Source organism: Anomaloglossus baeobatrachus, chromosome 9 (genome assembly GCF_048569485.1).
Source record: "Anomaloglossus baeobatrachus isolate aAnoBae1 chromosome 9, aAnoBae1.hap1, whole genome shotgun sequence".
NCBI lineage: Eukaryota > Metazoa > Chordata > Amphibia > Anura > Aromobatidae > Anomaloglossus > Anomaloglossus baeobatrachus.
In genome coordinates this window covers 37,255,072-37,271,779 of record NC_134361.1, presented here as the reverse complement: position 1 = coordinate 37,271,779, position 16,708 = coordinate 37,255,072, and the positions used below count along the sequence as shown (strand labels likewise).

At 51.7% G+C, this 16,708-nt stretch overlaps 1 protein-coding gene across 1 annotated transcript in view; it reads left to right on the top strand.

Annotated features, from left to right (window-relative positions):
• HNRNPUL1 (heterogeneous nuclear ribonucleoprotein U like 1) overlaps positions 1-16,100 on the top strand; it is a 126,952-nt gene extending 110,852 nt beyond the window's left edge. The window contains exons 13-15 of the mRNA XM_075323550.1: positions 3,074-3,234; positions 3,317-4,402; positions 15,257-16,100. Of these exons, the coding sequence (XP_075179665.1) occupies positions 3,074-3,234; positions 3,317-4,402; positions 15,257-15,415 (1,406 nt within the window). The 3' untranslated portion in view covers positions 15,416-16,100. The remainder of the gene's footprint in view (positions 1-3,073; positions 3,235-3,316; positions 4,403-15,256) is intronic.
• Positions 16,101-16,708: the final 608 nt, after the last annotated feature.

Genomic DNA, 16,708 nt, shown 5'->3' with positions numbered 1-16,708 from the left:
GGCTGTGGTCACGACGGACGCGAGTCTGTCAGGGTGGGGAGCGGTCTTCCTCCACCACTCGGCTCAGGGAACCTGGACTCCGACAGAGTCCTCCCTTCAGATCAATGTTCTGGAGATAAGGGCAGTGGATCTAGCCCTAAAGGTGTTCCAGCAATGGCTGGAGGGCAGGCAGATCCGAATTCAGTCGGACAACGCCACGGCGGTTGCGTACATCAACCACCAGGGCGGCACACGCAGTCGTCAAGCCTTCCGAGCAGTTCGGCGGATTCGGCTGTGGGCGGAAGCCACAGCCTCCACCATCTCCGCAGTTCACATCCCGGGCGTAGAAAACTGGAAAGCAGATTTTCTCAGTCGCCAGGGCATGGACGCAGGGGAATGGTCTCTTCACCCGGACGTGTTCTAGAGATCTGTTGCCGCTGGGGAACGCCGGACGTCGATCTAATGGCGTCTCGGCACAACAACAAAGTCCCGGCATTCATGGCTCGGTCCAAGGATCACAGAGCTCTGGCGGCAGACGCGCTAGTTCACGACTGGTCGCAGTTTCGACTGCCTTATGTATTTCCTCCTCTGGGCACTACTGCCCAGAGTGTTACGCAAGATCAGGTCAGACTGTCGCCGTGCCATCCTCGTCGCTCCAGACTGGCCGAGGTGATCGTGGTACCCGGATCTGTGGCACCTCACGGTGGGTCAACCGTGGACACTACCAGACCGACCAGACTTGCTGCCTCAAGGGCCATATTTCCTTCTGAATTCTGCGGCTCTAAACCTGACTGTGTGGCCCTTGAGTCCTGGCTCCTAGCGTCATCAGGGATATCTCCAGATGTCATTGCCACCATGAGACAGGCCAGGAACCCAACGTCCGCCAAGATCTATCACAGGACTTGGAGGATCTTCTTATCCTGGTGCTCTGATCAGGGTTTTACTCCCTGGCCGTTTGCCTTGCCCACTTTTCTTCTTTCCTTCAATCCGGAATGGACAAGGGCTTGTCTCTCGGCTCTCTCAAGGGACAAGTATCGGCGCTTTCCGGTCCCACCTTACAAGCGTCCGTTAACACCCTCGGATCTCAACAGGGTGCTGACGACTCTTCAGAAGCCACTTTTCGAGCCGATGCGGGATCTCTCTATCTCGCCTTTCGCAAAGGGTGGCCTTCCTAGTGGCAGTCACATCACTCAGAAGAGTGTCTCAGCTAGCAGCGCTGTCATGCAAAGCCCCCTTCCCAGTGTTTCACCAGGATAGGGTGGTTCTACGTCCGGTCCCGGACTTTATCCCTAAGGTATCCCCGTTTCATCTCAATCAGGATATCATCTTACCCTCTTTGGGTCCGCATCCAGTTCACCAATGTGAAAAGGATTTGCATTTATTAGATCTGGTTAGAGCACTCCGGCTCTACATTTCTCGCACGGCGCCCCTGCGCCGGTCTGATGCGCTCTTGTCCTTATCGCGGGCCAGAGTAAGGGATTTCAGGTTTTCAAGTCAACCTTGGCTCGGTGGATCAAGGAACCGATTCTTGAAGCCTACCGTTCTTTTAGACTTCAGATTCCTGCAGGGCTGAAGGCCCATTCTACCAGAGCAGTCGGTGTCCTGGGCATTGCGACACCAGGCTACGGCTCGGCAGGTGTCAGGCGGCTACCTGGTCGAGTCTGCACACTTTCACGAAACACTATCAGGTGCATGCCGATGATTCGGCAGATGCCAGCCTAGGTAGGCGACTCCTTCAGGCGGCAGTTGCCCACCTGTAAGAGGGGGCCGTTTTTCGGCTCTTTTTATCGAGGTATTCTTTTACCCACCCAGGGATTGCTTTTGGACATCCCAATTGTCTGGGTCTCCCAATGGAGCGACAAAGAAGAAGGGAATTTTGTTTACTTACCGTAAATTCCTTTTCTTCTAGCTCCTATTGGGAGACCCAGCACCCGCCCCTGTTCCCTTCGGGCTGTTGTTCTTTTGTGTACACATGTTGTTCATGTTGAATTGTTCTTTTGGTTCATGGTCTTCAGTTCTCCGAACATCCTTCGGATTGAATTTACCTTAGACCAATTTATAAGTTTCCTCCTTCCTGCTTTGGCACCAAAACTGATGAGCCCGTGATGCACGGGAGGGTGTATAGGCAGAGGGGAGGGGTTACACTTTTTAAAGTGTAATACTTTGTGTGGCCTCCGGAGGCAGAAGCTATACACCCAATTGTCTGGGTCTCCCAATAGGAGCTAGAAGAAAAGGAATTTACGGTAAGTAAACAAAATTCCCTTCTTCCTGCAGCTCCTGGGCTTCATTCTATGAAGGTGTACCTTGGCCCTGACTCCCCTTCCAGACCCCAAAAATAATTTTATAAAACTTGGCCGTTAGGTATGCTAATTACCTTGGTTGGCCACATGGACAGGCTCATTTTCTGCTCCTTAATCCTCCTTGTGCCGCTGATCGCTGTCCTCCTTCCTTGATTGACGTGATTATGCTGCTGTCATCCTCCTCGCCGCATTTTCAAATCTCGCGCCTGTGCAGTTAGGTCGGTTCGCGCAGGCGCAGTTCGCTCTGCCATATCGCGGGCAGAGCAGAAAACATAGCTGCTCGCGCCGGTGAGCTAAATGCGCAGGCACGAGAGTATGGTCGGCGCTGTGCATGACCTCACCAGCGCCATCCTCGTACCCGCCCATAATCGCGCCTGCGCATTTAGCTCACCGGCGCGAGCAAGGGCAGCTATGTTTTCTGCTCTGCCCGCAATATGACAGAGCGAACTGCACCTACGCGAGCCGACCTAACTGAACAGGCGCGAGATTTGAAAATGCGACGAGGAGGATGAAGGAGGCGTCATCACATCAATCAAGAAAGGAGGACGGCGATCAGCGGCAGGAGGGGGGGACAGGAGCCGAAAATGAGCCCTCCCATCTGGCTCAGCGCAGAAGCTGCAGAAGGGGATTCTTAGTTTAATAGGTAAAAATCTGGTGACAGGTTCCCTTTAATAATCCTGTGATCACAGCAGCATCAGCAATCATCCTGTGAATCTAGAATCTAAATTCAGGATCAGTATTTAATGTGAAAAAGCTTGAAGGTTAATCCTCATCTCATCCATTTGGTAACGCAGCATTTAACCGTGGCGGGAGCAACTCACAAAGCCGGTGGTCACAGGATAATGGTTCGGAGAATCGAGGCGGCTTTGGTCCTGATAGTCAAGCCTCCAGTTACAGTCCCGCAAGCGGCCGAGGTGGCGGGTATGGTGCCTCCAGCAGCTACAGTCAAGGACAGGTATGAATGGTTATATCTCCGCTGCGTGTCACCACTATTGTGCAGCCGGTCCGTCACTCATTATCTTTGTGTTTCTCAACAGTCAAATTTTGGACAAGGAGGTTACAGCGGTGCTGGAGGATACAGCCAGGGTGGGAGTTATGGAGGAAGTGGGGGGAATTATGGACAAGGCGGAGGTAGTGGGGGCAGCTATAGCCAGGGTGGAGGCAGCGGTGATAGCTACGGCCGGGGAGGAGGCAGCAGTGAAGGCTACGGCCGAGGAGGAGGCAGTAGTGAAGGCTATGGCCGGGGAGGAGGCAGCAGTGAAGGCTATGGCCGAGGAGGAGGCAGCAGTGAAGGCTATGGCCGGGGAGGAGGCAGCAGCGATGGCTATGGCCGGGGAGGAGGCAGCAGTGATAGCTACGGCCGGGGAGGAGGCAGCAGTGATGGCTATGGCCGGGGAGGCGGAGGCAGCGATGGCTATGGCCGGGGAGGAGGCAGCAGTGATAGCTACGGCCGGGGGGGCGGAGGCAGCGATGGCTATGGCCGGGGAGGAGGCAGCAGTGATAGCTACGGCCGGGGAGGCGGAGGCAGTGATGGCTATGGCCGGGGAGGAGGAAGCAGTGATGGCTACGGCCGGGGAGGAGGAAGCAGTGATGGCTACGGCCGGGGAGGAGGAAGCAGTGATAGCTACGGCCGGGGAGGAGGAAGCAGTGATAGCTACGGCCGGGGAGGAGGAAGCAGTGATAGCTACGGCCGGGGAGGAGGAAGCAGCGATAGCTACAATCGGGGAGGTGGCAGCAGTGATAGCTATAGTCGGGGAGGCGGAAGCAGTGATAGCTACAACCAGGGAGGAGGAAGCGGCAGTAGCTTCAGCCAAACTGGAGGAAGTGGTGGTGGCTACGGCCAGGGAGGCGCAGGCAGCTATAACCAAGGCAGCAGCGGAGGTGGTTACAGCCAGAGTTCTGGAAGCAGCAGTGGCTACGGCCAAGGAAGCGGAGGCTACAACCAAGGGGCTCCTGGAGGTGGATACAGCGGTCAGAGCTACGACAGCAGTCAAGGCTATGGCGCTGGAGCACAAAGCTACAGCCAAGCCTACAGCCAACCTGCGGCCCAGAGCGCCTCCTCCTCCACCACCACCCAGTCCTCCTACAGCCAGGGGGGCTATGGTCAACAATACCAGCAACCGGTAAGTGCATCTACTCCCGTAGAGTTTTTCAAAAGAAATGGACAAATTTTGTGTTTGCGCCTTTATTTTTTTCCTCCCCTTCTTTCAAGAGTCACAGCTATTTTTTGTTGTTGTTGTTGACTTGATACGAGGACTTGTATTCTTTTAGCCGTACTTCTGAGAGAACCCATTCATTCCAGAGGGGATTGAGGCAGACTTCTCATGCCTTTTTTTAAATTAGAAGTCCAGAACTTACTGGAAACAAAAACAATTGCATTGAAATGGTGAAAAAATAAATTCTGCCACGGCAGACACGGTGTGTCGAAAGTGTTGGCACCCTTTTAAATTGTTCCAGAAAAGGAAGTACCATATTTCTCCCTAGAAAAATATTGTAATTACTCATGTTTTGTTATACACTTTTCTTCAGCGCTCTATTGGGAGACCCAGACGATTGGGTGTATAGCACTGCCTCCGGAGGCCACACAAAGCAATTACACTAAAAAGTGTAAGGCCCCTCCCCTTCTGGCTATACACCCCCAGTGGGATCACTGGCTCACCAGTTTTCTGCTTTGTGCGAAGGAGGTCAGACATCCACGCATAGCTCCACTGTTTGTAGTCAGCAGTAGCTGCTGACTATATCGGATGGAAGAAAAGAGGGCCCATATGGGGCCCCCAGCATGCTCCCTTCTCACCCGCGGTGGTGCTTGTAAGGTTGAGGTACCTATTGCTGGTACAGAGGCTGGAGCCCACATGCTGTTTTCCTTCCACATCCCCTGGAGGGCTCTGTGGAAGTGGGATCCTACCGGCCTCCAAGCCCTGAGGCCGGGCTCCATCCACAGACCCAGAGAACCTGCTGGATTTGGAGCGGGAGTGCCGTTCAGGGACATGGCCCTGCAACTTTCAGGTACTCTGTGTCCCCGGCAGGCACGGACACTCTCAAGGCTTGCTGAGCGTTATAGTGCGCTGGGGATAGTAGCGCTGTGCGCTGGGGTTAGGTCACTGCAGCTTTGCTGAGTGACGTTACATGTTGGGAACTACTGCGCCGACCGCTACTGGAGCGGCGGCGCAGCTGCGACTTGTGGTGCGCCGGGGACTTTGCGCCGACCGCGCTTTTACGGCGGCGGCGCTTCTATCTTTAGCCCCCGGCTTCTGCGGCCTAGCGCCGCTTCGTTCCCGCCCCCACCCTGTCAATCAGGGTAGGGGAGAGACGCTGCTCAATTGGCAGCGCCGAGGGCTGGAGCTTTATTTACATGCTCCAGCCCTCTCACTAGGCACAGTGGGAAGCAGGCTTCCCGCTCTTCGTCTGTATACGCCCAGGGCCCGCCCCCCCTCTCCACAAGGACGCCGGCAGCCATTACACATGCGGTCTGGCTGGGGAAGGGCAGCAGGCTCTGGGAGACCCAGACTAAAGGGATTTCGGCGACCACACACCCGCTCCTAAGCGGGCGGTAAGCTGCACTTTAGTGCTGGCCCCACTAGTGCCTCAGTGTTATATTAGTGTACTTTTTTCTTAGTACCATATATATATATAGTTGCACTGTAAGGTCGCTTCTTGGCTGGACACCCTGTACTGCTCTGAGGAGGCAGCAACATGTCATCCGCAAAACGCAAGGGTGCCAAGGCACAGGCTGTGTACACTGTTTGTACTGCATGTGGGGCTGATCTACCGGCAGGCTCCAAAGACTCACATTGTGTGCAATGTTCAGTCCCAGTGGCACTTCGTCAGCCAGAGCCTAATGTGGTGGTAGCCCAGGCAGAGACGCCTGTGAACCCTGCCCCGGTGACGGGGACAGACTTTGCAGTTTTTGCTGATAAAATGTCTGTGACTATGTCAAAAATCCTGGAGACCTTGCAGTCCAGGCCAGTTACTCAGACCATGGACACTGCTGTGTCTATGCTCTCCGGTCCCCCTCAGTTGGAACTAATCCGTACTTCAAGGGGGTCTCAAGCATCACAGGCTGAAGTCTCTGACTCAGATGACAGTCCCAGGCAGCCTAAGCGAGCTCGCTGGGAAAGACCCTCCACGTCATCACACTGCTCAGGGTCTCAGCGAGAAGAGTCTCTCGGTGATGAGACTGAGGACGGTGATCAGGATTCTAATCCTGAGGCTCCTTTCAATCTGGATGCCCCTGATGGTGACGCCATGGTTAATGACCTTATATCGGCAATTAATAGACTGTTGGATATTTCTCCCCCAGCCCCTTCTGCAGAGGAGGCAGCTGCACAGCAGGAGAAGTTCCATTTCCTGTATCCCAAGCGTAAATTAAGTGCTTTTTCGGACCACTCTGACTTCAGAGAATCGATCCAGAAACACGACGCTCATCCAGACAAGCGTTTCTCTAAACGTTCTAAGGATACCCGTTATCCTTTTCCCTCTGAGGTGGCCAAACGCTGGACCCAGTGTCCAAAGGTGGATCCCCCAATTTCCAAGCTTGCGGCTAGATCCATAGTCGCAGTAGAGGATGGCGCTTCACTTAAAGATGCCAACGACAGACAGATGGACCTTTGGTTGAAATCTGTCTATGAAGCTATCGGCGCGTCGTTTGCTCCAGCATTCGCGGCCGTGTGGGCACTCCAAGCTATTTCAGCTGGTTTAGCACAGGTGGATGCTTTCATACATCCAGCAGTGCCGCAGGTGGCGTCCCTAACTTCGCAAATGTCTGCGTTTGCGACCTATGCTATCAATGCTGTCCTAGAATCTACGAGTCGTACCGCTATGGCGTCCGCCAATTCTGTGGTTTTGCGCAGAGCCTTGTGGTTAAAGGACTGGAAAGCAGATGCTGGTTCCAAAAAATGCTTAACCAGCTTGCCATTATCTAGAGACAGACTGTTTGGTGAGCCATTGGCTGAAATCATAAAACAGTCCAAGGGTAAGGACTCTTCCTTACCACAGCCCAGAGCAAGTAAACCTCAACAGAAAAAGTGGCAGTCGAGGTTTCGGTCCTTTCGAGGCTCGGGCAAGGCCCAATTCTCCTCGTCCAAAAGGACTCAGAAAGAACAAGGGAGCTCAGATTCCTGGCGGGCTCACTCACGCCCCAGGAAAGCAAATGGAGGAACCGCTTCCAAAGCGGCTACCTCATGACTTTCGGCCTCCTCCCTCCGCATCCTCGGTCGGTGGCAGGCTCTCCCGCTTTTGCGACATTTGGCTGTCACAGGTCAAAGACCGGTGGGTAACAGACATTTTGTCTCGCGGGTACAGAATCGAGTTCAGTTCTCGACCTCCACTTCGGTTCTTCAGAACCTCCCCACACCCCAACCGAGCAGATGCCCTGCTGCAGGCGGTGGACTCTCTAAGAGCAGAAGGAGTCGTGATCCCTGTCCCCCCTCAGGAACGGGGGCGAGGATTTTACTCCAATCTCTTTGTGGTTCCAAAAAAGGACGGCTCCTTCCGTCCTGTTCTGGACCTAAAACTGCTCAACAAGCATGTGAACGCCAGGCGGTTCCGGATGGAATCCCTCCGCTCAGTCATTGCCTCGATGTCTCAAGGAGATTTCATAGCATCAATAGACATCAAAGATGCTTATCTCCACGTGCCGATTGCTACAGAGCACCAACGCTTTCTACGCTTCGTGATAGGAGACGACCATCTTCAGTTCGTAGCTCTGCCATTTGGTCTGGCGACAGCCCCTCGGGTGTTCACCAAGATCATGGCGGCAGTGGTAGCAGTCTTGCACTCTCACGGACACTCTGTGATCCCTTACTTGGACGATCTACTGGTCAAGGCACCCTCTCAAGAGGCATGCCAACTCAGCCTGAATGTTGCACTGGAGACTCTCCAGGCGTTCGGGTGGATCATCAACTTCCCAAAGTCAAATCTGTCACCGACCCAATCACTAACGTATCTGGGCATGGAGTTTCATACTCTCTCAGCGATAGTGAAGCTTCCGCTGGACAAGCAGCGGTCTCTACAGACTGGGGTGCAGGCTCTCCTTCAAAGTCAGTCGCACTCCTTAAGACGCCTCATGCACTTCCTCGGGAAGATGGTGGCGGCAATAGAGGCGGTTCCGTTTGCGCAGTTTCATCTGCGTCCACTTCAATGGGACATTCTCCGCCAATGGGACGGGAAGTCAACATCCCTGGACAGGAAAGTCTCCCTTTCCCAGACGGCCAAAGACTCTCTGCAGTGGTGGCTTCTTCCCACCTCATTATCACAGGGAAGATCCTTCCTACCACCGTCTTGGGCAGTGGTCACGACAGACGCGAGTCTGTCAGGGTGGGGAGCAGTCTTTCTCCACCACAGGGCTCAGGGTACGTGGACTCGGCAGGAGTCCACCCTTCAGATCAATGTTCTGGAAATCAGAGCAGTGTATCCTGCCCTACTAGCCTTCCAGCAGTGGCTGGAAGGAAGGCAGATCCGAATTCAGTCGGACAACTCCACAGCGGTGGCATACATCAACCACCAAGGGAGGACACGCAGTCGGCAAGCCTTCCAGGAAGTCCGGCGGATTCTGATGTGGGTGGAAGCCACAGCCTCCACCATATCCGCAGTTCACATCCCCGGCGTAGAAAACTGGGAAGCAGACTTCCTCAGTCGCCAGGGCATGGACGCAGGGGAATGGTCCCTTCACCCAGACGTGTTTCAGGAAATCTGTCGCCGCTGGGGGGTGCCGGACGTCGACCTAATGGCGTCACGGCACAACAACAAGGTCCCAACCTTCATGGCACGGTCTCGCGATCAAAGAGCGCTGGCGGCAGACGCCCTAGTGCAAGATTGGTCGCAGTTCCGGCTCCCTTATGTGTTTCCACCTCTGGCACTCTTGCCCAGAGTGCTACGCAAGATCAGATCCGATTGCAGCCGCGTCATACTTGTCGCCCCAGACTGGCCGAGGAGGGCGTGGTATCCGGATCTGTGGCAGCTCAAGGTCGGCCAACCGTGGGCACTCCCAGACCGACCAGACTTACTGTCCCAAGGGCCGTTTTTCCATCGGAATTCTGCGGCCCTGAACCTGACTGTGTGGCCATTGAGTCCTGGATCCTAGTGTCTTCAGGATTGTCCCAAGGGGTCGTTGCCACCATGAGACAGGCTAGGAAGCCCACGTCCGCTAAGATCTACCACAGAACGTGGAGGATATTCTTATCCTGGTGCTCTGCTCAGGGAGTGTCTCCCTGGCCATTTGCATTGCCTACCTTTCTTTCTTTCCTGCAATCTGGGTTGGAAAAAGGTTTGTCGCTCGGCTCCCTTAAAGGTCAGGTCTCGGCGCTATCCGTCTTTTTTCAGAGGCGTTTGGCACGCCTTCCTAAGGTGCGCACGTTCCTACAGGGGGTTTGCCATATCGTACCCCCGTACAAGCGGCCGTTGGATCCATGGGATCTGAACAGGGTACTAGTTGCCCTCCAGAAGCCGCCCTTCGAGCCTCTGAGGGAGGTTTCACTTTCTAGACTATCGCAGAAAGTGGCTTTTCTGGTAGCGATCACATCTCTTCGGAGAGTGTCTGAGCTGGCAGCACTATCATCCAAGGCTCCCTTCCTGGTCTTCCACCAGGACAAGGTTGTGCTGCGCCCCATTCAGGAGTTTCTCCCGAAGGTGGTATCCTCTTTTCATCTTAATCAGGATATCTCTTTGCCTTCGTTTTGTCCTCATGCAGTTCATCGGTATGAGAAAGATTTACATTTGTTAGATCTGGTGAGAGCACTCAGAATCTACATCTCCCGCACGGCGCCCTTGCGCCGTTCGGATGCACTCTTTGTCCTTGTCGCTGGTCAGCGCAAAGGGTCGCAGGCTTCTAAGGCCACCCTGGCTCGATGGATCAAAGAACCAATTCTTGAAGCCTACCGTTCTGCTGGGCTTCCGGTTCCATCAGGGCTGAAGGCCCATTCTACCAGAGCCGTGGGTGCATCCTGGGCATTACGACACCAGGCTACGGCTCAACAGGTGTGCCAGGCAGCTACCTGGTCGAGTCTGCACACTTTCACCAAACATTATCAGGTGCATACCTATGCTTCGGCGGACGCCAGCCTAGGTAGAAGAGTCCTGCAGGCGGCAGTTGCCTCCCCGTAGGGGAGGGCTGTCTTGCAGCTCTAACATGAGGTATTTCTTTACCCACCCAGGGACAGCTTTTGGACGTCCCAATCGTCTGGGTCTCCCAATAGAGCGCTGAAGAAGAAGGGAATTTTGTTACTTACCGTAAATTCCTTTTCTTCTAGCTCTTATTGGGAGACCCAGCACCCGCCCTGTTGTCCTTCGGGATTTTTTGGTTGGTTTGCGGGTACACATGTTGTTCATGTTGAACGGTTTTCAGTTCTCCGATGTTACTCGGAGAGAATTTGTTTAAACCAGTTATTGGCTTTCCTCCTTCTTGCTTTTGCACTAAAACTGGTGAGCCAGTGATCCCACTGGGGGTGTATAGCCAGAAGGGGAGGGGCCTTACACTTTTTAGTGTAATTGCTTTGTGTGGCCTCCGGAGGCAGTGCTATACACCCAATCGTCTGGGTCTCCCAATAAGAGCTAGAAGAAAAGGAATTTACGGTAAGTAACAAAATTCCCTTCTTTTTTATTTCCTTTTGTGTGTATTGGAAGAACACAAAAAAAAGAAACTAAGGCAAATTGGGCATAATTTCCTATAAAACCCTGAACATGGGCCGGACAAAATTGACACTTTTCCAAAAATTATGTAAAAACAACTTTGTTTCAAACGTGATGCTCGTTCAAATTCACCGGTGGTAAGTAACTGGTGTGGGCAATATGAAAATCACACCTGAAACCAGATAAAAAGGGGAGAAGTGCATTTAATCTTTGCAATGTGCGTCCGTGTGTGCCACACTAAGCACGGAGAACAGAAAGAGAAGAAGAGAACTGTCTGAGGACTTGAGAACCAAAATGATTGAAAAAAGTAGATTTTGGGTACTCACCGTAAAATCTCTTTCTTGGAGCCTTCAGTGGGGGACACAGGAAACCATGGGTGTATGCTGCTGGGACTAGGAGGTGACACTATGCAAATAAAAAGTTGACTCCTCCCACGTAGTATACACCCACTGACCGGAGCTGAGGAGATCAGTTTGTGTAAAAGCAGTACGAGGAGAAGCTTGAAATATAGAACATTCCGGATCCATTTAAGTCTTAGAAAAGGGCGGGTGCTGTGTCCCCCAATGAAGGCTCCAAGAAAGAGATTTTACGGTGAGTACCCAAAATCTACTTTTCTCTATCGCAGGAAACCATGGGACGTCCTAAAGCAGTCCCCAGGGGTGGGAAGAGAAAGACCCGAAAACAGGATTAGAAGAGACAAGGTTCTGTGACCGGAACCTGCTCCTAGACCCCGTAAGGAACCTCTACCCGGCCAGGGGCCGAAGTACAAGAGAAGAGTTAGAGTACTTAGGGAGTACTAAGAACTAGTGTAAAATGCATGGGGAATAGGATGATCAGGGAGAAACTGCATCCTCTGAGGTCTGTACCTAAAAAGCTAAGGAGCTAAGGCGACTGACAGCAATAGATCGGGCTAAGAAGAAAAAACCCGACAGGCCCTGGTACTACGTTTGAGAGTGGAAGAATGAGCGAAGGGCACCTGGTAGAGGTAGGTGCCAGGTAAGCGGAGGCCAAAGGAGCCTCGGCCCATTATTGCCGCAGGATGACTAAACGGGAAACCGACCGCCTAAGAGGGAGCAAGGGAGACGAGAGACTCGAGAAAAGTGTAAGGGGATTCCGCCATAGGGGAACCTGACCTGTTGATTCCACAGCACCTGAGAGAAGTGATCTGACTCTAGTGGACGAAACAGCCTGCAGGCGGGGAAAATAATATGGGAGATAATTCCCCTGTGTATGGAAGGGGTCCAGAGAACCTGTGAGGTTCGGAGAAAAATGACAAGGTTAAGGAGCCAAAGGAATTCCAAGAACCAATTCTCACTATGACGTGACAGACAGGAGAAGGGAGTCCTAGCATCTATAATGACGTGACTGGGAAACTCGAACCCTGGAATCGGGTACTGGGTGACCATTGCGGTGAATTATGGGAAGGAGGACCCCCATGGGGGAGGGCTCCTGTGAGTGACTAAAGGCACAAGACCTGGCATGTATGACCTGAAGTGGGAGAAGGAAGAACCCTTTCGAGGGGGACTCCGAGAAAGGGCTCGGACTATGTCGTCGGCTGAAGCGCTAGCCGACCAGGGGAGGGACTCCTATCCCTGGAAGGTGGCAAGAAAGATGTGACGGAAGAATGAATGAAATATTCTTATTATTATATAACGCGTCATCACGTCACAACAAGAAGTGACGACGAAGGGAAGGAAATGAGTGAGACTATGAGAGTATAAATGGTCTGGCAGGAACTTGCAGGAATGCACAAGCGTCTGAGACCAAGTGGTGGCGAGTGGTCGCGGAATTTGGTATGTCAGGGGCATCGGAGAGCTCTAGCATATCCCCAAGAGCCATCCAGAATGACTACGAGAGGGGGAAAAAGAAGTAGACCCGGGGTAGGGGAAATGAAGACCCCTCTTGGCCTGAAACGGAAGCAGGTCATGTCTAGGTGTTAACTGAGATTGGCAGATCAGACGTGGACCAGTCGCTGTAGTGTTGAGTGTTCGGGTGGAAACACCCAGTGGCCTGAGCATTCAGGGCTCCCAGAAGAATTCTGCTGTGGAAAGTAGACAGAAGACAATTATATGAAACCTTACAGCTTGTCCGGAAGAGTGGGCCCAATGACTGGGCCGTCAGGATACTAGAAGCCCCTTGGTGAAGCTGGTCCTCCGTGGAATCAATACTGGTTAAACGATCCTGTGTCTGGTTCTTAACTTCATCTGTTGACTGTGAAGGGACTGAGGAAATCTGATCTCTATCTGAAAGAGAGAAAATGTAAGTAACGATATATGGTTTTAAACCTTTACAGTTCCTGGCCGGAACCCTAGTGGGGGGTGCGGCCAAGGCTGTTCTAGACCAAGGAATAGGCAGATACCGGAATTACCACGAACCATCCGGGGACGGTGGCAGGAAGTAAAACTGACAACCTACTGGTTAGCGGACAGAGCTGCACCTTGCTTACCTCATTTGAAAACCAAAATGACTGCTGCTTCAAGAAGCGATGCAGCCAACGTACGTACGGTCAAGAGAGAAAAGCCCTACCTTGTGGCTACCTTAGATGAATGGTGCGATGTCTGAGAAGGTCCCGGGCCACTGGGAAGCGACCAAATGAGAGCTGCTGCTGCTGTGCTGGGGTCCGTGGTTGCTGCAGGAAGTGAATCACACGACCCCTCCAGTCAGAAGGTCGCGTGTTGCCTTACCTCATGATCACGTTACACGTATGGTGTGAGGTAGGAGATGGCTGCAGATCGCCGAGAAGTGAACTGGCCAGGGGATCCTGGCTTACCTTCAGATTACCTGAATGAGTAGTCTGAAGCAGGAGAAAACCCACGGGTCACTGGAAGCGACCTGATGACAGTTGCTGCCGCACCACGTTAGGGGTCCATGGAGACCACAGTCCTCGCGTCAGTCGAAGAAGGAGATACCTGACCCGCCAGGTGAGGTAGTACGTTTGACTCGCTGGGTCGTAAGCGGGCAACACCTACCTGTTACGGTATCCAGCATCTGATCTGGAGAACGCTAGCCCCTTGGATAGCGAACAGGATCATCGGGGATCATGATTTCTTTTTCCCTGAAGGAGATGGTCCTTGTCTCTGAAATGCGTTGGGTTACTGAAATAAAAGAAATTTCGTTATTTTCCTAGTACCAGTGTTTTTTTAGCGCGGCATAGACCCATTTTCCTGTTTTGGCATGTTTAGATGCTACTCAAAGGCAGCGCGTGCTGGCCAATCAGAGGCAAGCATCTCCTGCCTTTGACGTCATCGCTCTGGCAGCGGAAGCATCGGTCGCATGGTTACCAGATACACATCCTGTACCGGCGGACTACAAGTCCCAGGAGGCCGGCGATGGAACAGAAGGTAAGGTGAGCTGTGTGTGTGTGTGTGTGCGCGTGTGTGTGCGCGTGCGTGCGCGCAATGGCACAATAGGGGACCAGGATGGGACATTTAACAAGTTGTGGAACGAATTGTCTGCATTGCATTATTTCCTATGGGAAATCTTGCTTTGCTGAACAAGTAACTTGGTTAAAAAGCACACGCCCAGAACGGATTGTTCTCGTAAACAAAGGTTCCACTGTATTAACATTGAATGACAGTATCACTGTGAAAAGCCAGTTACGCTTTTGGTGATCAAACAGTTATCGAACATAACCTCGAACTGTCGAACTTGAAGCTAATTGTTCGTCGAACATCGCCTAAAACAGGTCAAATTTGAGATTGGCTAACAGTTCGATTCGAACACTGCTCATCTCTAATTAAGAGGTTAAACAGTAGTGAGTAAAGCAGGTCTTTAATCGCTGCTATTGGTGACCGGCACTGACTGTATGACACAGCCGGCACCCGCTATTCTGTCTCTTCCTAGAAATAAATCCCAACTGCTCAAATTATCAGTCCCTTAGATAACTGTATGATTGTACTCACACTTCAAAGCATCCACAGATAGTTTTAATTCAGCCAAACGATGACTTGTAGGAAGACAAGGAGAAACGCTGGAGTTTTCTTCTAGAATCTTGTATTAAGTACAAAGTTAAAGCAGGTGAAAAGGAATAATCTACAGGGTTGTAGACATGTGTCCAGCAATGGTTCCTCTCTAGACTAAACTGAAGGAGAAGGGAGGAGCTTTCTATACAGAAGCCAACTAAGGGAGGAACATAGGGACAAACTTCATACAGTCTAATCTACCTAGTAACAATATGGAATTTCCTGATAGGAGGAAAAATATTTACAATACGTTGTTCCCATTCATGGGACACAACACCCGCCCTGTGTGGAGTGGGACATCTTATGTTGAGGAGGTGGTTAAATTGTCTCCATGGTAAATGAATTGTATAAATAATAATTTTATTTTATTATTTTTTTTTGTCTCCCAAGTATGGCAGTCAGCAATGGAGCCAGCAGTACCAAAGCCCCGGCCAGGCACCGACCCCCAGTCCCGCCGCACCCCCGGGGCAAGGTCAATGGAGCCAGTGGAGCTACGGAGCTGGCGGCAGCAGCTACGACCAGGCTGGCAAATACGGAGGAGCCCCATGAGCGTCTACGGGGGGGTGAAAAGTGACATTTGTTTTGGTTTCACACCAGGACTGATCGAGATCCTCAACCACATTGGATAAAACTTCCTACTTTTTTTTTTCTGATTTCTGAAACCAGTTTGCGGACACTTGTGCCAGGAGCGCCGGTCTGTCACCACCGAGCACTGCATACACGTATATTATTACTGTGTCCTAGGAAGGAGGCGACATAAAGTGATTATTATTAGCTAGTAACTGTCTGGAAAACAAATATTAAGGAAAAAAAAAAAATGACCGTAATCCCCGACCCCCGTCACTCCAGCTCGCATTCCATGCCCGTAACCACGCAGCCGCCCCTCGACCTCTCCCGTCGCCCCACTTTTAATGCTTCTGTTCTGTACTTTTTACTTCTTCATTGTGTAGGAACCACACGTCTGCATGGAGCTCGATCAGACGGCGGTCTCACAGCAAGGACTTGGTTTTTCTTTTTAGTGTCTTTTGATTTATTTTATTGTAGGATATTACCGTTTTATGAATTTCATTGACGTTCATAGCCGAGCGGCCGACGCTGCCATATTCCTTTCTGTCAGTTACGTTGCACAATCCTGTGTTTCAAGACATTTTGTTCGTTTTTTGTTTTCTGTTTTTTGTTTTTCCCATTTTATTTGGATGGAAGTATTGAATTTTGAAGAAAAAAAAGAAATGTGTTTGTGGTTTGTATTTGTGCATTTATTAGGATGGGATGAGGATCATTATATAGCAGCCGCCGCCTGTGATCCGGTGCCATAATAGGAGCCTCCCCCCCCCCCCCCCCATCTACTCATATCAACACCATTTCCCATCCACCGCAACAACCTCCCATCATTGCTTTTATAGGATGAGGACAGGAGCAATTCCCCCCCCCCATTTTAACGTGGGCTAAAAATCATTCTTTGCACGTTTCTTAATGAGTTAATTGAGAATCCATCAGTGAGCTCATTCTGACGGAGCAATTAGAATCTCTTCTATATCACTTTCTTAGCTAATTTCTGACTTCAGAAAAAAAGGAAATACTTGTTATAAATGGTCAGAATGAGCTCCCTGATGGACACTTGGTTAACTCATCACGCAGCGAGCAATAGACAGCGTGACCCAGAGGCTGTACAAGGCAAAGGGTGCAACATTTGTAATGAAACCTGACTGCCAAAATTATTTTTTGAGCCTCAAATAAAAAGGCGGCCATATTTCTTCGGCGCTCCATTGGGAGACCCAGACGATTGGGTGTATAGCACTGCCTCCGGAGGCCACACAAAGCATTACACTAAAAAGTGTAAGG